The sequence below is a fragment of the Lonchura striata genome, chromosome 2 (genome assembly GCF_050655825.1).
Source record: "Lonchura striata isolate lonStrDom1 chromosome 2, ASM5065582v1, whole genome shotgun sequence".
NCBI classification, from domain to species: domain Eukaryota; kingdom Metazoa; phylum Chordata; class Aves; order Passeriformes; family Estrildidae; genus Lonchura; species Lonchura striata.
In genome coordinates, this window is record NC_140704.1 from 10265757 (window position 1) to 10291226 (window position 25470).

At 39.1% G+C, this 25470-nt stretch overlaps 1 protein-coding gene across 12 annotated transcripts in view; it reads left to right on the top strand.

The window, feature by feature from the left end:
- ZMYND11 (zinc finger MYND-type containing 11) overlaps nt 1-25470 on the top strand; it is a 103125-nt gene that overhangs the window by 72510 nt on the left and 5145 nt on the right. For 7 of the 12 annotated variants that reach the window (XM_021528793.4, XM_021528794.4, XM_085572964.1 and 4 more), the window contains 12 exons: nt 1307-1351; nt 3989-4150; nt 13049-13126; nt 13513-13605; nt 15042-15129; nt 16218-16273; nt 17079-17156; nt 17713-17831; nt 19650-19857; nt 21654-21722; nt 23509-23781; nt 24857-25042. In XM_021528793.4, the coding sequence (XP_021384468.1) occupies nt 1307-1351; nt 3989-4150; nt 13049-13126; nt 13513-13605; nt 15042-15129; nt 16218-16273; nt 17079-17156; nt 17713-17831; nt 19650-19857; nt 21654-21722; nt 23509-23781; nt 24857-25042 (1455 nt within the window). The remainder of the gene's footprint in view (nt 1-1306; nt 1352-3988; nt 4151-13048; nt 13127-13512; nt 13606-15041; nt 15130-16217; nt 16274-17078; nt 17157-17712; nt 17832-19649; nt 19858-21653; nt 21723-23508; nt 23782-24856; nt 25043-25470) is intronic. The other 5 variants (XM_021528797.4, XM_085572967.1, XM_085572966.1 and 2 more) reach the window with 2 other exon arrangements.

Below are 25470 nucleotides of genomic sequence, written 5' to 3' on the forward strand. Positions count from 1 at the left end.
GTCACATTCTCCAACATACAGATTCCCTATTTCAATTACAGCTAAGTAAATCTCCATTACTAATGAGTAAGCATTTCTTTTCCATGTACATTTGCATTATAATGGACATTTTCTTTGTGCACTAAAATTATTCTTTCCTTGACAACAACTATGTATTTTATTTTACAGTAAAGGCTACGACATGATGATTCATTCCTTTCTGTTGGGTTTATCTGTATTTAAATTGTCAAATGCTCTGGATAGCCTGACATTTTCTATCCCATGTTATTTTTCTGTACTTCCAGAATAAATGTATGTATTTGCTTTACGACAACCTACTTAAGACAAATGACAAAGAAAAGTAAGCTTACGTGCCGGTCATGAATTAAGATGTATTTTTGAAATTGTTGCAGTACTTCACTCATGTTGCCGAGTGAATCTCAGCTATTTATGTCAGTGCAAAGTGACCTTTATGATATAATGTTTGACAGATTTGAATATAAAGAACAAGTGACCACGTGTGACCCATATGATTGCAAGACCCCGCTCTGCTTAACAGAGCGTAGCTCCTTGGCTATTGCAAGTCCCCCAGCCTCACTTGCTGTCCTGCTGGTGCATAGATGCACGAATGCAGCGGGCAGCTGCGCAGGACGGAGGGGAGGTCTCCTGCCGGATCCGAGTTCTGCAGCTTTGCTGCCAAATCCGCTCCCTGTCGGGCCGGTCGCTGGTGCCGCTGACCTTGGGCAGAGGATTCCCCGGCTGCAGCTCAGTGACCCGGGAGCCCTTCCCTGCCCTGCAACAGGAATCTCAGTCCCTGTGGCTGGGAAAATGTATCACCTTTTATACACAAACAAGGACTGTGAGTTTTATTGATAAAGTGATAGCCTAACCTTTGAATGATATACAGCAAAAGTGTTGCTTTGCTTTTGGTGGGGCAGCTTCCTATGCGGTACATTATGTTAGAAGGATCTTTTTTAGATGCCCACAGAAGGTTTATGTATCAAAGAGAGTGCATTAATTAACAATCATTAATATTCTTGATGGTTTTTAAATTGGCCTGGTGGTGGGTGTGTATATGGATAAGAATGATGGGTATTGGGTTCTTTTAATCATATAAGTACGTGGGATATTTTAAAGAAATAAAATGTGGTGAAAGTGTCAGGTAGCATTCCAGGAATGCAGGAGGAAATGTATGCAACCAGAAGTTAGAACTAACAGATTGATTTCCTGGTCACTGTGCATGAATTCTTTCTAGCCTTGTGTATATCCTGATAATCAGATGGCTTACAGTATAGATACAAAGTTTGTTTTGTTTTTATTTTGAAAGGCCTACGGTATGCAGCCTTTTTCCCAGACAGCAGCAAAAAACAAGGTGAACAATTTTTGCACTATGTGGTTTTGAATTCTGTCATATTTTCTATTACGTTTCTGTCTCCCGCTAGCCTAGCTCAGGTTGCTCTCCGCGCCACCGCCACCCGTGTCACCCCCGGTCCCAGCCGAGCGCGCCCCGTGCGCCCGGGGCTTTCGGCAGCGCCCGGCGCCACCTGGCGGCGCGAGCGGGAACTGCGCCCGACCCGCCCGAGCCCGAGCGCCGGGCACGGCCACACCAATCCCTTTTCCTGCATGAAAATAAAACAGTAAATAAATAGATAAAGTGCTGGGAGCGCATTCCCCTCCCATTCACACTTAGGTAAAACGAGAGAAGCAATAAGCAGCATTTCATTGCTGTTGGAGGAAAATTAATGCCTCTGACCTCGCTATTGAAGTCAATAGGGCAGTTGTCCACAAGGGTTATGTACCTTCTTTAATCTTTTTTTTTTACTAGCTTTTCAAACATATTACACAAATGACTGTTTTATGTATACTTATGCACTAAATATACTGCATTAAACTAAATTTTTTTAATGTGAAAAATCTTGTATTTAGAAATAATGAGGTTTTCAAAACTTTACAGTGTGAATACTGAAGGAAGCCTTTTCTGCTGTTTTATTTAACGGCATGGTTTTTGGCTTCAGTGGTGGCTTTTCTTGCCAGCAAATATATTTCCGTATGTTTATGAAATTCCACATCTCTTTGCCAGCATATTTCTTAACAATGGAATATCTGGGAGATACAAATACGTAACTAATACAAACAAAAATTAAGAATCCTGGAATCCTGATTCTGTGGTGAAATTGCAGGACCTCCTGGGGTCTTCTCAGTTTAATTTTTATCTAACTATATATTCAACCAAAACTGATTATTTTTCTTGCCTAATGGGCCCTTTACTGCCACCTGATTTTTGTTTTCATTTCCTACATACAGTTAATATTAATGAAGTACACTACTTTATCCTGATTTCTCTCAGTCTACAGGCAAAACAAATACACTAACAATGCAGTATCTTTAGTTGTTTACAAAATATCATAAAGAAAGGACTCCCAAAGTACACAGCCACTGGACTTTGGAAAGGGAAAGATTTGGTGAAACAAGAATGTGTTCTTTTAGCTAAATTTGGTGGTGTTATGCCATTTTGAGGTATACAGAATTTGCCAGTAAAATGAAATGAGGAGAAATGACAAAAGGTCAAGTTACACTGTTAATCTGCACAACAAAGGAGGGCAAAGTTCTGAGTTCAAAAATCACTGGTTAAGATTCCATAGGGTGGTTCCCCCCCCCCGCCCCCCCCCCCAAACTTGCTAGCCCTGCAATCCAACATTCATGGCACATCAAGTTTAGTGCAGGCAGTCTGGGTTGGGGCTGTCCCAAAATCTCTCGTGTTGATGAGTTCTGTGCTCAGCACGGCCGCTCTGCAGCACCAGGGGCTGGCAGCGCCACTTGAGCCTGGGGCTTCTCACGCTGCTCCGCTGGAGGAGACCTCTCACACAAGGACTGCACTTTCCAGGCACAGAGTAATGAAAATCAGACAAATGCCACTTCTGGCAGTCGGTGGGAATTGCTAACTCCACCTTTACAACATGACATTAAAAATAGCTTGATCAGATTTTTATCAAGATAATTTATTGAAGAATGGGGGTAGGTTTTTTTTCAGAGATCTGAACCCATTGAAAAGTGATATTTGACATGAAAAGGCATTGGGAGTTTTATCTGAGATATGACAGCTATTTTGTCTTCTAAGTGTAGAGAAAACTGTGGCATTTCAGATAACAAACATAAACATTTAATAGTGGCCACTGGCAATTCTGCTTGGTTTTAGAACTATCGATTCCTAGAGCAAAATTCTGGCTCCAAATTATATGCATGCTGCTCTCATTTATTTCAGCAAAGCTTGTGCACATGTTTCAAAGGTCAGAATTTGGCCGTTGGGGGTGAATTTTCAAGGAAAAGTATATTAAAGACACCTGTGCATCAGCAGAACCATATCCTTTGTCTACTGCAGAACATTTCAGGAATGAGCCTGGTGCTATTGAGCACGGCAAGTGAAACATTTTATATGTTTTGAATTGCATTGGGATTGCTTAGCAGAAACATTTCTTGCAGTAATTGGTTCATGATTTCATTTATTTCTTGTAACTCGACACTTTGATGCTGAAAAGTTGTCAGTTTTAAGAGAGTAAAGACTGGAAGGGACCACCCTTCAGAAAATTACAGTTGAAAATATAAAGTAACAATCAAACTAAGGGAAATAGTCCAAGAAAATAGGTATGGTCTGTTGAGGTGCACAAACTTTCATTTGCAATCTAATACAGAGAGGTCAACAAATGTTTTACACAAAGGTAGAAAACAAACCCACTTTTCATTGTGGACAGAGCTCATACTTGAAATTGTAACTAATCAGACAATTGAAAAAATTAAAACTTGGCATTCATATTCTATTGGAGTTAGTGTGTATTCAATTGATGAAGATCTTTAAGCACGTAGGTTTTCCCCTGTTTTTTAAACATTATACACTTCTTTAAAATGTTTATAATGTCTAATTGCTGGTGGATTTCAAGACATATCAATTTTGTTCTTAGTTCCTGCAGATTTTGACAGAATGTCATACCAAAATATTTTGTATTTTTTGTAGGACTGGGAAACAGAAAATCATGACTGGTATTGTTTTGAATGCCATTTGCCTGGAGAGGTGTTGATATGTGACCTGTGTTTTCGTGTGTATCATTCCAAGTGTTTGTCTGATGAGTTCAGGCTTAGAGACAGCAGTAGTCACTGGCAGTGCCCAGTTTGCAGGGTGAGTACCTATGAGATTTCATGTGCTGATTAGAGGATTGATATTCATTAATAGATTTATGAAGGTGTCCAGATGGTCTGGCCAGGTTATTGGGTAAAGAACTGAACACTGAAATGATGGTACATACCTAGAGCATCTGTACAGAGGTACCAAAATGTGGTGCATGTAGCAGATGGCTGCTTTTGAAGACTCCAGCAAGTTTTACTTGCACAGTACCCTGTGCCAGAGTGTGTGCACCTGAGTGCAGTAAAGTGTGGGAACCTTCAACAAGAGTAAATAAATTGCTGTATGAGATGCTACTGTTTTTACTTAATGCTGTTTTAATGAATCATTTTTGTATTTTGATGACTTGCATTCTTAATATTTTATTGGAATGGTACTATGGAATATACTTAATATTTTATGGCATGGAATGTAACCACAATCATGTTACTGATGAGGCTAGCATCAAAAATATGGAGTTAAATCCTGCTTTTCATTTACTGATGTGGATTCTATTGATGCAAAAAGGGCAATCTGGATTTCATTCATGGCATCCATATCTATATTTCTTTTTCTTCAAAAATGCTATTCTTATGAGTATGGCAGGGGGACAGCAAGAAGCATTCCTTGTGTACTTTCCATGAATAGGCAGATATGTTGTCTACATGTCATTAGAAGATGAAACATTCTGATCAGGATGGTGCTTACTGGTACCTAGCCTTGAATCAGCCAAATACCTGTTGCTGTTGTCATCTCTGTGTCACCTCCCCAAATGGAGCACTTCACTAGGCTTCCTACAGAGCTAGTCTCCCTTCCTGTGGAAGGAATCATGCATATGAATATTTCAGATAAAATTGTTGCTACAGAAAGGCATAAAACTGCCACTTCCCCTATGCCTGGGATTGCTGGAGAGAGAGGCACTTCCTTTGCTAAAAGCTTGGATTAGCTGTAGAGCCCCAGACTGACCTCAGGATGATCTGTGCTGCAAGGAATGTAAGGTTTCAGGCACTTTGTGGGATGGGGAAGCAGTTGTTGAAAACATGTGGATTGTTTTGTTTCAAAACAGCACTTTTTGACTGCTGTTACCTTAGCATGAGTTCCACGAAACCTGTTGCTGTTGCCTCAGATTGGGAGCTCTCAGGGTTTAGGAAAATAGTAAGAAAATCAGGCCTGCCTCAAGGAAGCTGAAAGTAATGAAAAATAAGTAGTGGCAGGTTAAAAACTGTTAAGAATGAAGACATGTATTGTATCTCTCCATATTGAATTGCTAGCCTTTAATTTAGCTACTCAATATTCCCTCTGTTAAAAACAAAAAGTATGACCGTATATAGATGAATTACTTTCAGATTTTTAAATAAATCTCTTTAATAATTGTTGGGTATTATTATAAGTATTGATTATTCCTATAAATAGTTAAAATTAGGTAAACTGCATCCAGTCTTCACTCCAGTTTGCCAGGAATTTTAGATGATGCCTGGTGAAGGCAGAGAATGTGGATGGTTTATGCCACCTTGTGTATGAGGTGGTTTCATAACATCTGCCTTGTACCATGGACGTCCTCAGAGTGGAAATGCTGAATCATTGCTTGAAATATGCTTTGATACGTCAGCTTTGAGAACAGTTTGACTTTCATCATGAAGCCTTGAAGTCCTTTATGGCAATGATATTAAACAAATGTTTACCTTAAAAGAAAAAAATCCTGTGAAACTTGAGCCATGTGCTCTCTGCCTATCTTTCTGCATATTGGTTCCTTTTTTGTTATACAAATGTTAAGGAGAGGATTGGGGGATTCTTAAATACTTCCTGCCCCAGAGGCTTTTGATTTGCTTAGTGCCTCAGGTGATGATCAACCTATTTTATGGATATTGTGAATGCCATGGTATCCTTTCTCCCCTTGTGCCAGCAGCTCTATTTTTGTTGTCATTAATTCAAATCGCTTCAAGCCCCAATTCTGCAAACTTGGGCTAAGGAGGCTTGCACAGCCCCTGTAAGTGTGGGAGTCAGTATCCTTGTGTCCGTAGTCACCCTTCAGTATTCTGCTTCTTTCTCCCCACCCTCCTAGGAAATGACTACTCTAATTTCATTTTAAAAGCAAGAAAGTGGCCTATATTCAAAAAACGAATAATGTGGAGAGAGCCCTGGCTGATGTCCAGAGGGCATAACAGAGCTTAACCATCTTGCATGAGGGTAATGGGGAATTCACACTGTATTATCAGCAGTAAATAAGTATCTTCAAGAAAAGTGATAGCTGGGACAAAGAGATACATATATTTTCATATTTAATTCCATAACTGGACATGGCACTTTTCACTTGGAGATTTCAAAGCTCTTTACAAAGGTGAAGTAAAAGTATGTTTAAAACATAATATATTGAGAGAAATAATCTAAGAACATTTCATTCTTATGTAAAGATTGCTTCTGTAGTGCTGCCAAGGTCAGAAAGCCTTTGGATTTTTCATTTCACAATTGTTGGCTGTATTAGTTTGATCAATCAATAAAGTGCAACTTTATCTTGCACACTTGGCTACTCAGAAATATTTTATAAAGGCCATTGCTAAGGATTTGTTCATAACTTAAAAAAATATTTTCTTCCCATATAATTTATAACAATCCCTTTCAAACCTTGTTCTGAGCTGTTTGCCTGCTCATGGTTTTTCTCCATTGCATCCATAAACAACAATGTCAAGTTCCTCATTTGTTTCTTTTTTAAATTGATGGGACCACTCTGAATATTTTTCTACCCTATATAACTCTCAGCAGGAGTCAAAAGTCAAATAAAGTTCAATTCAAACCACATTGCATTGATTGAAATTTTTCCCTGACTGTTGACTAATCATTGCTTAAGTGAAATAAATTGGAGTTATCAGCAAAATTCCTGGTAGACAAGTCACAGGAGAAAAACTTAATATTGAATGAGCTTAGAGATTACATTTTTCACTACTGGAACAGTCCATTCCAGACAGGGTTAGTCAACTCAGTCTCTGAAGGATGTAGGAAAGTTTTAAATTTATTGCTTCTCTTCAGTTATATAAAACAAGGGAATTAACTTTCTTCAGCTGTTAATTTAGCACCTAAAGACTACAAAAAGCACTGCCAAAATACTAATTATTTGGAGGGGGAATAGATATATATGAAATTATGAGTAGGAGAATTTTGATAATGTTGGTGTAACTGGTTATTATTATTTCTTGTCTACAAATCCAAATTAAAAAAAAAATATAAGAAGGCAAAATTAAGCATTTTGATTTATCATTTGTCACAGAGAATTAATTTTGATTCATGAAACAGAAGGGAAGAATTAGTCATGTGGTTTCGCTTGACTACTAAATTTTTTTACAGTCATCTCATCAGAGATTGGTCTTCCATGCATGTTCTTTGCAAGGACTTATAGCCAATTTACCTATCCTAGTGGGTATTCCAATATTCCTGGGGTTTATACACAGCAGACCAAAGTAATCTATAGAGATTAAGATATTAAACATTGTGCTGGTATCTGTTCTATAGATAGGCTTTCTCTGAGTGCTGGTACTGTACTGAACATTTCCTAGAGTACATAAAAATAAACCATTATGCAGTTCACAATCAACTTCAGGCAAAATTTGACAAGTGAGAATGACAAGCAGTGGCAAGTTAGGAGCACAGGAAGATGGAGGTTACTTAAGTGAAGTTACTCAAGTGCTTGGATCAGGGGGGTTTAGGCACCAGCTGTCAGTCAAGGTGGTTAATGTCAAATACAAGGAGGGAGGAAAGAATCTGGCTTTATTGGGCTTATTTCATAGTGTTATGGTAGGAGTTTGAGACCTGGATGGGGAAACATCCCTGAAACAGTATTTGGTGTGATCACACAAATAATAGTCATGGGTTGGTGGCAAAAGGGCAGTCCTAGTGTAGGACCAGTTTTAGCAGCACAGAGGCCACTCCTGTGAGGTGTTTGTGCTCACCAGTCCCTCCCAGGCACCCTGGAGTAAATCAGGGAGCTGACAGAGCTGGTCACTGCATAGGACATACTGAATAAAGTACAAAGGAATCTGTCCACATCAGTGAGAAAACTGGGTAAGCTCCACTTAAAGCCTCCTGCCACCTTCTTTGTGCAGAAAAAAGCATATTTAATTCATATGAGCTTCATATTCAGAAAGTGCTTAATGCACCATACATGTAGAAATCAATCTGTGGATTCAGCTCTAACATTTCCAAGAGCACCTGATGCTTTAAAAAGTCTAATTTTGCTGCATCTGATTGTGAAAGAGGCAAATCTTAGGGCATATTTTGCTCCTGCAGAAGCTTTTCTGTGTGATGCTTAGGGCACACAGTGCATTGATTGCTCTGAGACCCATTCCATGTGCCTGCATACCTTTCCTAATGGTACAGGAAACCTGAGGACCTGAGGGTTGGAAGTTTGAGAGGGCAGCAGAGCAGTAAAGCTTTCCATATGTAGCACCAAATTCCTCTGGCAATTTAAGCCCTAAAAAAGTCCAAGGGCCAGTGTGTAAAGCAAGAAGTTTCTCAAGAGCAGTGGCGAGTGTGTGTTAGACTCATGCTCATAGTTCCCCTCTGCAAATAGACCCCTGGAAATCTGAATTGGTTCTGAAAATGCAACTGATGCCTTAGAAATACGTATCTGTCATTGAGCAGCCTTCACATAATCCATCACTGAACTGAAATGCAGCTCTTTGATGTGTGTGTACACAGGACAGGTGAGAGAGGAAGGGAAAAATATTCATTAATGGGAGATTATAGGGAAACAAAAACCTCTTTAAACAGTGCAAATATAATTTAAACGCCTATAGCTAGACAGAATGCTGGCACTGACACCTTGCATTTCTTAGAGTTTTCCTTTTTTTTTTCTCTTCAAATGAAAGAAAGCAACTGCAGCACAGTGGCCACTGCTACCCTGGGAGTTGAGAGCTAACTCAGAGTGCAGAGGTTTGTCACTTCCATCATCCCTGGTGCTACTGCAGGACGGAGTGTTTCTGGGAAATGCCCCTGGCTTATCTAGCCTCATGTGGTTTGTAAAGTCTTGCAGTGAAGTCCTGCACTATAAGCAAGTCAGAATTGCTAAATAAGTCACACCTGCACAGTAGCAATATATTGCTACCCTCTTGAACAGCTAGGCAGTATAATTAATCTGGAATATTGAATATAAAGAGCAATGTAACCTTTAGGTGTCAGCTTCTAAGAAACAGATGTGCTGCAGAGAATAAGGCTCATAGAAGCTATTTCCTGCACCCACAAGAGAAGTTAGGCTGCAGGCTTGGCCTTTCACCTGCCAAATCTCATTAATCTTCCACATGAGGATTGCTGTTGGGAATGTTATTACTTCACTCCTCCATCCCCTGTCTAAACACACAGGCCTGACCCAAGTCTTTCAGTTTACCTGGATTCAAAGCAGGAGGTTTGCAGATTTCTCTGTAGCAGGGGTGTGACAGGAATTGTCCCTGTGTAGGTTAACCCCAGCAGGCAGCCAAGCACCACAGGGCTGCACTCCCATGTCTCCTCAGCCGAGAAAGAAAACAAAGCAAAGGTGGTGCAAGGGCAGTCACTCCCCACCCTCATGGATAGATCAGTGCCCAGACAGTTCCTGAGATAAGGATGGCTAAATTCCCCCTAGGCCCCCTCCTCTTCCTTTCTATTGCTGGGCACGAGGTTCTATGGCATGGAATAACTCTTTGGTTAGTGCAAGTAATATGCTTTGTTGTGTCTTCTCCCAACCTCTGGGGTTCTTCCCAGTGTGTTCACTTGGGGCACAGTGAGAATCTGCCAAGGCCTTTGCACTGTGCAAGCTCTGCTCAGCAGGAGCTGGAACATCCACGTCTTCCCAGCACTGTTTTGGTCACAAATCTAAACCACAACACCGCACCTGCTGCTGTGAAGACAATTACTTTCATCCCAGCCAGACCTGGTACAACTGTACCTATATTAGGATAATTTATCCCACAAATAGGTATCTAAAAGTATAAGGATACTGACATCTTGGGGGCTGGATTGAATCTCAGCAGTCTCCTTGAAATAAACTTGAACTTGAACAAGGTTTCCAGTAGAGTATCTCTAGTAGATCTGACAGGGAAAAGAAAGTGGATCTTGCCACTATCATTGTTTTTGTTTCTTGAAAGTAGGAAACTGGAAGACCTAATTTTCATTTATATTTGCTTCTATATCATTCTGCCTATAAAGGGGGATCTGAAAGTGGGTATATTATCTTGTGTCAGAGCAATATAAATAGATTTTATGCAAATCATAGTCCCCATCTAGTATTATCTATTTTCTTGCTTTGAGTGGCTCTAGGTTGATGACTGTGAGAACACTACAAGTCTTCAAAATACAAAGGAGGGTTTTTTTATTAAAAACTTACACATTTTCCATTATACCTTCTAAAGAATATGTGAATATTACCTCCTAAATGGCTAATTATTGTTGAAAAGTGAATGAAGTGCTTGAAATGTAATTGGCTTTCTACAAAGGGTGAGCAACCTTGCCATAAAAAGACATTTTGCTGGCTCATAGGCTCCAATACCCTAAATCTATTACCTTTCAAAATTTAGTAGAGGAACATGGAGATCAAGTTTTTCTTAAAATAAATCAGTGTAGGGAATTGAAGGAAAAGTGGAAAAATTATAGTTTGCCAGAATTGGCAAGTTAATTATATCATTTTCATTGGTGCTTAAGATGATACTAATTGCTGACATCAATAACTATACAAAGCCAGCTATCTATCTTTTCTTATGATCTCAAGGATAAGACTGTAAACCATCTATCTCAAAAGTCTCTTTCAAACTGTCTTGCCCAGCAGGGCATGAAAAATGGTTCATATGAATTCAGAAATACTTTCAAAGGATGATAAATTCCAGAGCCATGTCAGAAAAAGAGGTGCAGGACTAGTAAGTGCATGTGAGTTTTATTGTGTCCTTATAAGTTTCAGTCTTTTAAAATGCTGTGTCATTAGCAAGCACACAGCACTTCAGTGCCTGAAATGACAAAATGACAGCAGTGTTTCATAATGCAGATAATTTAATGCACATTTGGGTTTTCATTTGCAGTGGCAATGTTGGTTTATGAGAAACTGAGTAGGTGATTTGAATTCCAGCAGAATGCACGTTTCTTCTGGTAGTCAGAGTGAAATATGAATTACAGAATGTGATTCAGATATACAGTGCAGGATAAATTCTCTGTCAGTCCAGAGTTTGGAAGGAAGGTCAGGCAACCATTAATATTATGAAAATAATGCTTAAAGGAACTCTAGATTTAGAAATACCTGGAGCTGGCCCTTTCCACAAGAGAGAGTTTTTCCCAGTCAGGAGGAAGCTGTAGTGTTCTTATGCACAATGCAGTGCTGAGTAGGTTGGTGACTGAGCTGGTATTTCAGCACAGTTTGTAATGATTCTAATTGCTGTTAAGCAATCAAATTAGCAGCTTTGCAGGTAGTGATGTGTACAGTTTTGTTTCAAGAAAGGTAGTAAGTCCAATCCTCAGACGTACAGGTTGCAAGTTTGCTGTAGCACAGGGGAACAGCTTGTGGTTTTCAGTGTCCTCAGTGCCTTGCTGGAGGAATATGAACAGGGGAGACACAATCAAATCCTATCAGCTTTTTTTGTGGTAATGTGTAATTCTACTCTTGCCAAGTAAATTTGTAAAAGCAGGTGCTCTGTACTCAATGTTTGTGAGCCCTATGTCCAGAGTGAAATATAAGTAATTCAATGAAAAATAGCACACTTCTAGTAACTGATAATTTTTAAGCCTCTTTTATTTACATATTAGAACATGGATTTTTTTTTCTTATGTTTGCTAAGCAACCATCTTCACAATTATATGGATCTTGTTAAAGGCCGTCAGATTCTGAGGATGCAGGTGTAATTGAGCCAGTTTGGTCCACACAGTTTGCACACAAGTGGTGAAATGAGGCATGAGAAGGGGAGAAGTCAGCCTGGCAGTCAGTGCACAAGGAGGTGTGAGGAGGAGTGAATGCCTAGCAGGAGATGTGAGCAGTTAGAAACACTTCAGGGTAACAGACCTGGAACCCATGCTGTTGTTTCACTGTGCTTTTGTTTTGGAGAGCTGTAGGTGAAAGCAGGGAGGAGGTAGCACTTTGCAGGCAGCTGTTGTGGGGCTCTGCAGAGCTGTGCTCAGCTGCTGTGAGCTGGGATTGAGAAGGCTGCTTTGTAAGAGCACATTAGGCATTTGCAGAGAGACACCTTCTCTCTAGCAGCACATTTTTGGTATTCAGGGCTTCCCACTAGCCTGGTTATACTTTGAAGGGTGGGGTAAGTCTCTATAATAGTTTAAGATGAGAAGGAAAAACTCTGGATCCTGAACTGCTAAAAAGTAGTGATCTGTGTTCCAGAATCTGGATTAAATTTTGTTAAGGAAGAACCACAAAGCTCCCAGACTGCTGTTTCTTGAGCAGTAAAAAGGGCTCTGAGTTTCTACTGGCTAGAGCCAATTTGTCTTCCTCCCAGATGGTGTCATTTTGCTTAGTAAGCACAAAATTTGTAGCTGGTACAGGATATTATTTTTTAAATTATTTCTTATTTTACTAAAATTATTAATGCCTTGCTAATAAAAATACCATTAAATAATTTTTCAGCTGCTCCCTAAAATGACTTTCTTCATTGCTTTATTCTAATTAGACACCTTTTTATGAGAGGTTTTGACAAACTACTATGGATACAAGTGGAAATAAAACTTGCAATTTTTCTATAGCTGAAGTTCTCAGCCCAGACATAATTCAAAGTAACAGATATAGTCATAGTGGCGTGTTAGTCTTACTAATTTCTCAGAAAATATTTTCCCTAAGAAATAGTGCTTCAAAGTATGATTCAAAGTTACCTTTTCAAATCGAGTGTTAATGCAGAGAAAATGTTTATTGGCTGGATTTTGAAGTCAAGTTTAAAATACTAATATGATCCTGTTTTTCTTTGGCAGAGTATCAAGAAGAAAAACACAAGTAAGCAAGAGATGAGCACATACCTGCGGTTCATCGTGTCCCGCATGAAGGAGCGGGTGAGTGCCAGCAGGGAGCTTTGCTCAGGGCCGTGCTGCCCTGCAGAGCATCACTGGGGCTGCCCCCTGTGACTGTGCAGGAAGGAGGGATACAGGAGGGTGGTTTTTATTTCTCCTGTCGTAAGCACTCTGTGTGTTTTCACATACACTTACCAAGCCCTGAGGTTTGGATCAGTGGCACCAGGTTGTGCCATGGGCCTGTGGCTGCTCTGACATGGACACTTTTCAGGTTTGAGACAGCTAATCTCATGGGTTGTGGATCCCCAGTTTGCTCTTGTGTAGTCCCCACCTGAAATATTCTAAACCATTGCATTTTCTAGTCCTCTTTTATGTGTTTTAAGCAGATTCTAAATGCAATAACAAACACTGTCTTGTGGTCCTTTCAGGCTATAGATCTAAACAAGAAAGGGAAGGACAACAAACACCCAATGTATCGAAGGCTGGTGCACTCAGCTGTTGATGTTCCTACTATACAGGAGGTAGAGTGACTTGCTTTCTAACTTCCACGCTGGTTTTGGTGTCTTTTAATAGTGAAAGTCTAAAAATTCCTAATCCTGTTTAATTCTCTTTATGATCAGTATTTCAGTTTTGTATCCAGCATTAGATATGGAAGCTTAACATGTCAAACTTTTCCTCATAGGTAATTTAGTGAAACCATTTTCAGTGATGCCTGGTTTTCAGAGTATTTATATTAAGGTTACACTAGCATCTGCAGGTAGCTAAAGTCTTCAGAGAAATTACTGTTTAACTAAATCAGTGACTATAGATTCAAGTGCCTGTGTGTGCTTCTCTGGCCCAATGTTTTTGACCATATTCTGATTTCAGTCATTATGCCCTTGTGTGGGTGGCAGCTTTATAAACATCTAAATGATTCATAAAGAACCAATCACTTTGTTGATCATGAAAAACCAGACTCACCCAAAGCATCTGTTTTGCATTAATTGTTCCAAAAATAAAGTACTAATAAATATATTGTCCCTTTTTTCTGAGCCAAGGGTCTGATCATGACTCAGATAAATCAACTGCACATGACCATAATAAACAGCATATTCATCTTTACTCATTCCTGCAACTGGATTGCTAGGCAGTGCTGTGGTATATCTTGCCCTTTACAAGAACAGATGTGAAGAGCCTTTGTTTTATTACTAAAATGCACAAATAAACAATAGCTTCACTGACAGTATTGGAGACCAGCACTGCTGCCTGTCTAGAAGTGCTGGCAACACTGGCTGAGCCTGAAAATAGGTCAGGCCTTTCTTTCACTCTGTCAACTTCTCCTGCTTCCATAGAAGGTCTTTTGGCTTTGATAGCATTGCTGATGTTGTTTTGTTTGATGATTGGAATTGTCATAGATGTTCTTGAGAGAGCACAGCTGAAAATGCTGCAATTCCCCATTGGACAAAGCCATACTAAGAAAATGAATTGCATGGCTCCATGTAGGCATTTTTTATGAGGTTGGAAGACTGGAACAATCAACTTTCATCAGATAACACAGACTGTCAAGTGAAGATCCTGGAAGCTCAGTCCTGAAAGGCAGTCAGCATTGATTTGAAATTAGTTGATATGTTAAGGTCTAAAATGTTCACCTCAGGGAACATATTTCAGTTTGAACAAATGCTCTGGGCCATACCTTATGCTGCAGCTACTGCAGCTTCACCTTGTTACAACCAGGAAAACCTTTCTTTTAAACTTGGTCAAGTATTAAAGGATCTATTTTACTTCTGGGCATTGTATAAAGGGCAGCCCATGCTCAAGTACTAACAAACCAAAGAGTTGTAAGTATTCCTTTTGTATGCAGGAAAAGCAGTGTCTGATCTGTGTTGCATAATGCAGACTTCTGTGAAAGCTTCTCTGCATAAAGCAGGTAGAGCACTTTGAAGAGTTTTCTCACAGCCTTGTGTTTTCTTTTGTGTAGAAGGTAAATGAAGGAAAGTACAGGAGTTATGAGGAGTTCAAAGCAGATGCTCAATTGCTTCTACACAACACAGTGATTTTCTATGGAGGTAAAATACTACATTTACTGCTTGCCTTGTTTGATTTGTCTTTATTTGTGGGAAACTCACAAGTCCAGGATGAATTTGGTATTAATTAGTCTTATGTGTGAATGAGATAATTAGAAAGCCCTTAAAAATCAAAGTACATAAGGACTTTTTAGGATATTTTCTGGCCCACCTACTACTGAACTATTTTCATCCTCCCTGACTAAACCTCTTAGTGAGAATTTTACTTTTTCCATCCTACTTCTTCTTCAACAAAGACCTAGGTCAGTCTATACTGCAGATTTTTGCCAATATACATATGTTATCCTAGGATAGGGTAGGGTTTTCTGTGCTGTGTCAGCAGGAACATGTACTGTAGACATATTTCTTTTACTTTTGGGCAATATCTGCCATATTGTGACAGCAAATGTAGCTACATCCACACCAGGAGTGTGCTGCTGGTGCAGTGGGGAGGTACAGCCATCAGAGAAGCTGCCAGGCACTGGGAAGGTAATGAGTGACTGAGTGGAAGACAGAAAACATCACCACCATGTCCAGAAGCTGTAGCCAGGTCCTGTTTTCCAGAGCCACCATCTCAGGAAGGATGTGGCTCTCCACTGCAGGTGTGGCCGCCATCATCAGGGGGACTGGGAGGAGAGTGGCACCAGTGGCACCAGGGGGACAGATGTGGATATGCCAAGAGAGGAATACAGGGAGACTCAGGGATAAACAGTCCGTGAGGCAGCACTCAGAGCACAGAGCAGAGAGATGTTTTAGGACAATTGCAGTGTGACATTAGGACACAAGCACAGAAAGGAACTGAACACATACTAAGAGCAACTGTGTCTCCCTGTGCTGCTCCTCCTCGGATATGTACTTGCATTGTTCAGTGTAAAAGCAGTATTGTGGCATATAAATATGACACAGAAAACAAATATTGAACTGATTGTTAGAAAATTTTAAATGGAAGGGCTGTCCAAGTGATTCAGTTATGTTTTTTCTTCTTAAGCGTGACAATTATAGCATGAAAGTCACAGCAATGAGAGTTGCAAATCTTTGTGAGCACTGTGATCATACTGTGATTGTTTATACCATCTATTTTTAATTTATAGCGGACAGTGAACAAGCTGATATAGCAAGGATGCTTTACAAAGACACCTGCCATGAAGTAAGTACTACCAAGTAGTAACCAAGATGCTTCATTTTCATTTCAAAACCTAAGAAATTATTCTTCATATTACAAAATAAAAAGTGTGTGAAATTGAATTACAAATTTACTCCAGACTGCAGGAAATTATACATTTCCTCTAGCAGCTGATTTAGAATTCCTTTTTCTTTAGGTTTTTGTTGTTGGTTAATTGGATTTTGTTGTTGGGGTTTCGTTGGTTTTTTGGGGTTTTTTTTGCAACTAGATGATAATTTTAAAAACATTGATATTCAAATTTTAGTTTTAAAAAGAATTGAACAATACAGATTTGGACTAGAAATAATTACTTCAGTAAGTTATTATTATAACTTAATAATATAAATTGAATCTGAAGTGAAATTCCTACTAAATTCTGTAATTGTCATAAAAACATTTCTCCATATTCAGGGGAGACCAAAAAATACAACTGAGGAGCTGGCACACTTTCTCCTTTTGTACAGCTGAATTACTTCTTTCACAATGTACTTTAAATATTTGATGAATTTTAAGAACTGTTCTTTGCATTTCATGTATAATAGATCATTAATATGTCAGTTAGTCTTCTCCCTCTGCCTGGGTTTTCTGAAACATGAATAATGTTTCTTCAGGTTGTCTTTCAGCCTCTCACAGCCCACCTCAGTTTCACACCTTTAGTTTGCATGGGCAGAAGTAGCTCCACCAAATTAGCAAGCAGGGCTAAAAACTTTTACTACTTAAGGGAGAGGGATGCTACTGAAATCACATAAATAGGATTTTTTTTGCTTATTTACCATTTTTTGTTTTTCAGCTGGATGAACTGCAGCTTTGCAAGAACTGTTTCTATTTGTCAAATGCGCGACCTGACAATTGGTTCTGCTATCCTTGTGTACGTTGCTGACACAGATTTTTATTTGTTTGCTTTTCTGTTTGAAAGCCTGCAGTTTTGGTGTCATTAATGCATTGAATATTCCATTTCAGAGGGCTTGTTTCAAAAGCATAGTTAAGACTCTGTAAGCCTGGATATTTTACACAAGTGAAGTGTTGATTGAAGTTCAAAGCTGTAACAATATAGGTTATTAAATTTGGGTATCAGCCAGTTACAACAGTTTCACAAGAAAATAAGGAGCTTACAGAACTAAAACTATGCTCCTGAATGAAACTAGAAAGACAAGTTAATTTTTAGGCTGCTTAAGATCTCTGTTTTCAATAGACAGTTACACCCTTTTCAGACTTTGTGGTTTTGTTGGTTTTTTTTTTTTAAGTTGATCCAAGCAATCTATCTAACAAGGAAATGTATTGTAAAAAGATAAAAATGAAAATAGCACTAGACACAAACAGTAACCATACTTTTAAGGTACTAGCATAGTATCACAGCAGAATATTTGTGGGAGATAGCAATATAATATTTCATATCCACTAATAAATGCAACTTCTTTTTCCAGATACCTAATCATGAGTTGGTTTGGGCCAAAATGAAAGGCTTTGGGTTTTGGCCAGCCAAAGTCATGCAGAAAGAGGACAATCAAGTTGATGTTCGCTTTTTTGGCCATCACCACCAAAGGTAATTTATTAACTCAATGTGCTGCTTTTTACAAACAAAAGAATTTACCTCATCTATGATGTTGTAAATCCTGGCTCATCTTGTTGCCAGCATTAGAAATACTGAATACTTTGCCATGATTGTGTCAGAAGATTTAAATTTCAGTCTAACACATCTGAAGTGTCCAAGTTCAGTGGCTCAGAGGTTCTCTTTCCACAGTTGCCAGAAGGATGTTCCTTAATGCCATTTTAATTAAAGACAGTAAGTGAACTTGAGCTGTTTCTTCAAATGTGTAACAGTCTCCTAATCCAGGCCAAGGTGAAAATTGGACAGAAATGTACTCCTTCTACCAGCAGTACTGACTTCAGGCAATTTCTCATTTGAGCTGAGGCACTACAATTTTGTGGTTTAGTACCATGATATATATCACAAATGTTTGTGTCTCACTGCTAGAACATTGACAGGCCTCCTGCTGCGAACCAGTTTGCAATTTCAGAGAATCCCTCTTTATATTGGAAACTTGTCTCTTAGAGATCAGATTTTTGTTCTCTCTCCATCTGGTTGTTCAGCATTTGGGAAGTTTGTAGCAGTGTGACAGTGGATGTACTAGTTTGGATTATTTTACTGTTTTATTTATATACCTATAATGTGAGGAAAAGAGACATTTTTTAAATAATTCGTGGTTGTTCGGAGATGGTATATTTTGGTGCATCCCAAAAGGACCTAGACAATTCAGTAACAGAGTTTTAGTAACTGTTTATTTAAATTGCTTTCATGTAACTTGCACAGTATGTAACATCTTTTCACTTTTTATATGAACTACCAAAACTTTCTAATAGTTATAAAGTGTGTTATAAAGATCTTTACTGGTGCCTCAGTCACAGAATGTTTTTACCTTGAATCTATTAATGCATACAGTTTAATTTGTTAGTTATCTTTGACTTTAAGTTCACACAGTTTTAAATTATTTAATAAAGTATCCTGGCACCTGTAGAATGAGGTGCTTGCAACTTCTTAAATGCATGCTGATACAAAAGGCAAAGGAAGTTCTACTGCAGTGCCATTGCTTAGTTACTGTGCTGGGCTTGGACAGAAGGCCAAACTCTTGGTTGGTGTAAATTGGCATTGCTTCTTTGTCTTTACTCATATTAAATTTATATTGCAAGAATCAAGAATATTTTCACAAACGTGTCATTTGTTGAGTATTAATCTGTTAGGCAGATGTGCCTGGCAATGAATCCAATGTCCAATGTTGCCTGGTGCTTGATATAACCTTTCAAAATGTCAAGACCTGTCTATATAACTCTCTGAGGAGTATCTGAACATATATAAGTGGACAAGGTAACTTTGGAACCATGTCACTGGCATGAATTCAGTCCAAAGAAGCATGGCAGTCCCCATGGAAGTTCAGTCATGGTAGACAAGGGCCCAGGACACAAAAGGTCTCCATTCAAGGTGATGAGTTGGTACATTCCTTGACAGTTTTAGGAAAGAGGTCAAGAGCTGAATTGGATTAACATAGGAACATTCAGTAAAAAAAAAAGTTTCTGTGTCTGAAGGCATTTAGCAAGAGAATAGGTGCTGGGGAAGGTTTGTGGCTCATCAAAAATGAGAGACTTTTAGCCATAGCACCAACAGCTAGTGAGTATTTATAATAACAAAAATGTCTAACAGCATGCAGTCCATTTTTTTTCAAATGTGTTGAGTTTAAAAAAAATCAAAAAGGAGTTGTCAGTGATTGGCCATTGTGAAGAACTACTTTTGAAGTCAATTTCTCAGGTTGAGCTCCTTCACCTGTATTTCATGTTTGTGAACCTGTCTGTTCTGTGCATTCAAAAGGGCCTGGATCCCCTCTGAAAACATTCAAGACATCACAGTTAACATCCACCGGCTGCACGTGAAGCGCAGCATGGGATGGAAGAAGGCCTGTGATGAACTGGAACTGCACCAGCGTTTTCTTCGGGAGGGGAGATTCTGGAAATCAAAGAATGAGGACAAAGGGGAAGAGGAGGCAGAGTCAAGTATCTCTTCCACTAGCAATGAGCAAGTGAGTGCTGCTGCACTATTAGCAAACGGGACAATTCATTAAGGAGTACAAAGATGATGTGTTTTTGATTAATGTGCTGTTAATTAGCCTTGTGCTGTCTGCAGGTTTGTGAGGACAAGAGGGTTCAAAGGCTTAGCGTCCCTATCACTTATTCTCCCTATCTCCCTTATATCCCTACCTATCAGTAATAGCAAGAATATGGATTTTCCTCTTTCCTCAGTTTCTTTGATGACCTTTGTGAAGTTTCAAAGTGCTTGTCACGTACAGCACCTTGATGAGACAGATCAAGATTTCTAAAGTTAAATAGGAATGTTCAAGTCAAATGTCACAGATATCAGATGGACTGTAACACTGCCTTCTTGGAGCCCTATCAAGGGACAGCCCTGTGTCTGCTCAGCCTTTTCACAGCTGGAGTATGGTCACTTCGAGCTCTATTCTGCCTTCAGATCCACAAGTAACACCAGCCATGACATTTTCAGCAGGTCTGACTGAAGTTAGGTGCAAACGCTGCACTTGAGGACCACATGACCAGCAAATTATTAAAGTAATTAAAAATAATTCTGCAAAGCAAGAAAAATGACATTGTTTTAACAAAGAGCACAGATCCAAAACTTTTTATTTCCACATCGACATTCCCTTATCATGGCTCATCTTTACTAATCATTCATTATCCAAGAGGATGTTATATATTCACTACTTTTCAAAGCTTGCAGGATGCTTTTCTGTACTTTTGGCAGCCCTTTCCCTGGCAACATCTTTCCTCATTTAAAACCACTATCCTTTCTCTAAGTCTGTATTCAAAAAAAATGGTGTATTTTGACCCTCTTCCTTTGTCTTTTTGTCAAACAGGTCTATCACCAAAACTGGAACTAAAACCTTAAAAGTATATAAAACTCTATGTTGTGGTGGGAGGTTGTTCCTTATCAAAGTGGTTTTAGGGGTTTTTAGCCTTTGTAGCCCCTTTATTTAAAGTCTTGTGTGCTGTCATACAACAGCCTGTTGGTAAAACAGGAAAATGGTCACAAATAAAAGATAACTGGTATTTTCCCTTTTTTTCCAGAAGTATCAGTCCCAGTGTCCATTTACATATTTTCTCTATGATGCCAGCTATTCATCCTTGACTTGGCTAATGCTTATACCTGTTTTACTGGTTTCCCAGATACAGGAACACAGGAGTAGCCATCAAACTCACTGTTCTGCTGTAGTCTGCAATATCCTGTTACTAAGACTAGCTAGTATTGCATGCTTCAAAATCAGGCATAAGAACTTCTCTACAAGCACTGTAAGATAATTACCATCCACTTAGATCTCATCCTTGTTTCTACTGCGAGATTGACTTTTATTCTAAAGCATGGAGTTCCATACCCCACCAGTTACAATCCAGTCTGGATGATTTTACCATATTTACATACTTATATGCTCTTTATAATCACTGCTGTTTTCTAGCATCCAACAAGATCTGATTTCTAAGTATGGGTCACCTCAGAAAACAAATGTTTGAACTTGTGTGTGCAATGGAGAAAGGAATTTTTAAGAGTATTTTAGCAAGTGCATGTTGAATGGTAGAACTTATTCTTCAATTTTGTTCCTTCGTGCAGTCATAGTCATCAGTGATAATGTAGAAAGTTTATTGTGTGCACTTCTCATGTAAGAACATTTCATTAACATTTCTATTTGATACCCTAACTAACTGCAAATAATTACAAATACAAGGCACATCAGTCATGCTACAATGAAAGCCACTTACATGAACTGTTTTTTGGGTTGATTCAACAAGCTTTTCTTCATGTTCACAGCTGAAGGTTACTCAGGAACCAAGAGCAAAGAAAGGACGACGTAACCAGAGTATGGAACTCAAGAAAGAAGTGAGTAACCTCAACTATTGTATTTATAGAGACAGCAAAGTACAAAAGGTCTGAAATTTTAATGGACAATTCAGTCCATTAAATTTCAGTCACCTTTTAGTGATGTTACAGTATTAGCCTTGGAAGTTCCAGCCCCACAGCTCGGTACTCCTTGCTAACAAGTGTAACTGCGCCTCCCACATGCAAGTGTCATCATGAGAATACCCTGTATCGTGAATAAAGCATGCCAGCTTACATTTATTTTTTTAATAATAAATTCAGGGTATCAGTGGGTCCATAAACAGCAGAAATTAGGAAGTGCAATCGAGACTATTAAGTTTCTGAACTACCTTACCCTCTTTGTCTGCGGGGCTTCCCTGTGTATCCCGCTTGCGGGATCAGGAGCCAGGCGCTGCGTTATTGCGCGTGTACACAAGAGGGCACTTACAGAGAGAGCCGTAAATCTCTTCCTGAGCCGCCAAGGATTTTCCTGGCCTCCTTCCAGCTGCCCGAGGAACGCTGAGAAACATTTGCACATGTGTGTGATCCCTGCCAGAGTGCACGGGGTGCCAGTGCAGAGGAGGGTGCAGGTACTGTAGCAGCAGAGCTCTATGTGGGTGCTGGAATAAGGACATGGCCACTCCTAATTCCCGGGCAGCTGCCTCCCCATTGTTCCTGATCCTGCAGGAGGAGGAGTGTGGACATGCCATGGATGTAACGGGTGGGGGCAGTGACACAGTCACAGTACCTGGGGCACAAACTTTGTTTGAGTGCAAGATAGGGAGACTATAGGAGGATGTCTCGCTATTCTTATTGTGTTTTCTGTCAAGCAAATGCTGTAATTTGCTTCATATATTTATGTCTTAACATTTGCCTTCGTAGCTCTGATCAGTGATCCAGAAGTCAATCACAGTGACCTCTTAGAGAGTAATTGATTGCAAAAGGGAATACTCAGCTTTTTGAATGATGTGAGCAGTGCTGCATCACACAGACAGGCACAAAGTCCAGTCGTGAAGAAGGCTTTGTCTCTACACTGCTAAATGAGCATTAAAACATCTAAGTTTAATTTAAAAAAATATCATTTGTGTCTTCAGACACTCCAAATAGCAATAAACATTTTCAGGAGTATAACTTCAATCTGTTCTAAAGAGCAGGAGCAATTGGTGTTACATTGTAATAACACAGGCAGCTAAATTCAGCACAGTACACTACAGTAACAGTGACTTCTTTCTTGATAATTGTGCAATTATACAGAGCTTCTGTGGTCATCCAAGTCTGGTTCCATATTATTGGAAGCAAGATGTAGACTCTCATTAGCCTTTCATCTTCAAAGGACCTTTGAAGTACTGATCAATCTTTGCAGCACTTCTATGGAGTCAGTGGAATATCACAGACTCCAGTGCAGCCTGTTGGGTCAGAGTAAGCCCAGAGTTTGCCAAAACAATTCAGTAGCCTTGGCCATGCAACTACAGTCTCTTAAGGCAGAATATTGTGGGGGTAAAATATCCCTAACAAACCTCTAGTAATCCCAAGGAGTCAGCACATCCTCCTATGTTTTTCATACTTTTGGAGAGGTGAGTCTGGCTGAAGTCAGAAAAGCCTGACCCAAGAGCCTGCCCACTCTCAGGCTGGTTTTCCACAGGGATCCCACATCCCATTAGCACTACAGGTCTTCAGCAGGCACCTTTCACATTAATTACACTGATATTACTCACGTACCATTTTTTCTTCAGTGGGAACTGAACAGTAAACAGGTTGACTTGTTTTGTTTTGATATCTAATTTACAAGTTTGTTCTTTCTCTGCAGGAGCCAGAACCTGAAACTGAAGCAGTAAGTTCAAGCCAGGAAATTCCCACAATGCCTCAGCCCATTGAAAAAGTTTCAGTCTCAACTCAGACCAAGAAGTTAAGTGCCTCTTCTCCAAAAATGCTGCATCGGAGCACCCAGACCAGTAATGATGGAGTGTGTCAGAACATGTGCCATGACAAATACACCAAAATCTTTAATGATTTCAAGGACAGGATGAAAGCTGATCACAAAAGAGAAACTGAGAGAGTTGTGCGAGAGGCAGTGGAAAAGGTAACGCTTGTTGAACACCACCTACCCTGGATAGAGGAGAGGCAATTTTGGGGATTTCTTCATATTCTTTTCTATTTTTGTAACAACCACTCTTACCAAAATGAATAAAAAATCTTTTCCAAATAGACCACATAAAAATAGTCTCCATTATTGCTTTTTTAGCCCATTTCTATACCAACAAACCTACTTTAAACAGAAAAATCTTGGCTTTTTTGATTCTTGTCCAGTGAAATCAGTTTGTGATCCAAAACTGAAACTAATTGTTCATTCATGAGTATCTGTTTCCAAAGCCTTTCTCTCAGCTGGTAACTGTGATTCTAAACAATGTCATTGTTTAACTGCTAGTCATAAATAATTCTTCTTTTGTCCATCTTCTGATCTAAAGATCAAACAGGGTCACTGAAATTTGTTTGAATTTTCTTATCTAATAATAACCTGTTTAAAATTCAATGTCTAAGCTTGACCTGGTCACCTTTGGCTAGAGAGAGTAGGGCAATTTGGAGGATGATTTGTCTGACCTCACTTAAGTACCTGTCTTAAGATAAGATGAATTTCCTTCTGGATGAAGGACTGTGAAATGAACCTAGGGAGTTCAAGTGTTAATCCTGTAGGATTAAGACACTCAATATTTAGATACCTGAGCAGGTGCAGAGGAACCTCACAGACAGTGAGTACTAAAAGGTACCTTTTAATGAACTCGGAGATGTTCTATTTTGTATTTTCCACTGTGCACTTGCTGTAGATTTACATGCAGTTGTAGATTTGGAAAATAAAAAATCTTTTTTAAAGATAAATTAATAAATTTATAAACTTATATGCAGATATGCATAGAACTTATTTAGCTGTTGTTGTTGATGCCTAGCAGAATAGCAATACAGTGATTTTCTTATTTTGATTAAATCTGATTTTGTTATATCTCTAATTGAGTAATTTTTATTTCCTAAATAGGAGAAATCTCTAATTAGGTGATCTCCACCTGCATCAATAATAGAGGTTTAAAGAGTAGAAGTTTAAATAAGACACTTCTAATTCCAATAGCTGTGCCTTGACTTGTTTTGCTGACTGTCTTTGGCAGCTGCGTACAGAGATGGAAGAAGAGAAAAGGCAGGCTGTAAACAAAGCTGTGGCCAACGCACAAGGAGAGATGGACAGAAAATGTAAGCAGGTAAAGGAGAAGTGCAAAGAAGAATTTTTAGAAGAAATTAAGAAACTAGCAGGTCAGCACAAGCAACTGATTTCCCAGACCAAGAAGAAGCAGTGGGTAAGTGTCAAGAATTTTTCACAAGAGTGTAACTGGAAATGTATAATGCATCCTGCAGGCAATTGAAGGGGATTTCTTTCTTGCTTTTAACTGCACTGCTCTTTCACTGGTCTTTCAGCATTAAGGCTTTTTCCTTCATATTGCTGTTTCAAATCTTCTCCAAATTTAAACTTGTTATTTTGATTACTTTCCATCTTAATTTGTTAGTGCTAACAGCAACTCGAGCCAAATCAGATCTTAGTATCAAAAATATTTTTTCCTAAATGCAGTTTTACTCCGTATAAACATACTTTGCATTATGTTCACACTCCTTTGATCTTGAGACCTCAGAGGGTATAATATCTGGCTGCATCAATTTGGATTCCCCTGCTAATAAGGCTATTAGTGATATCCTTTTGGCATTTTCCTCTCCTTGCTTTTTCTACAGC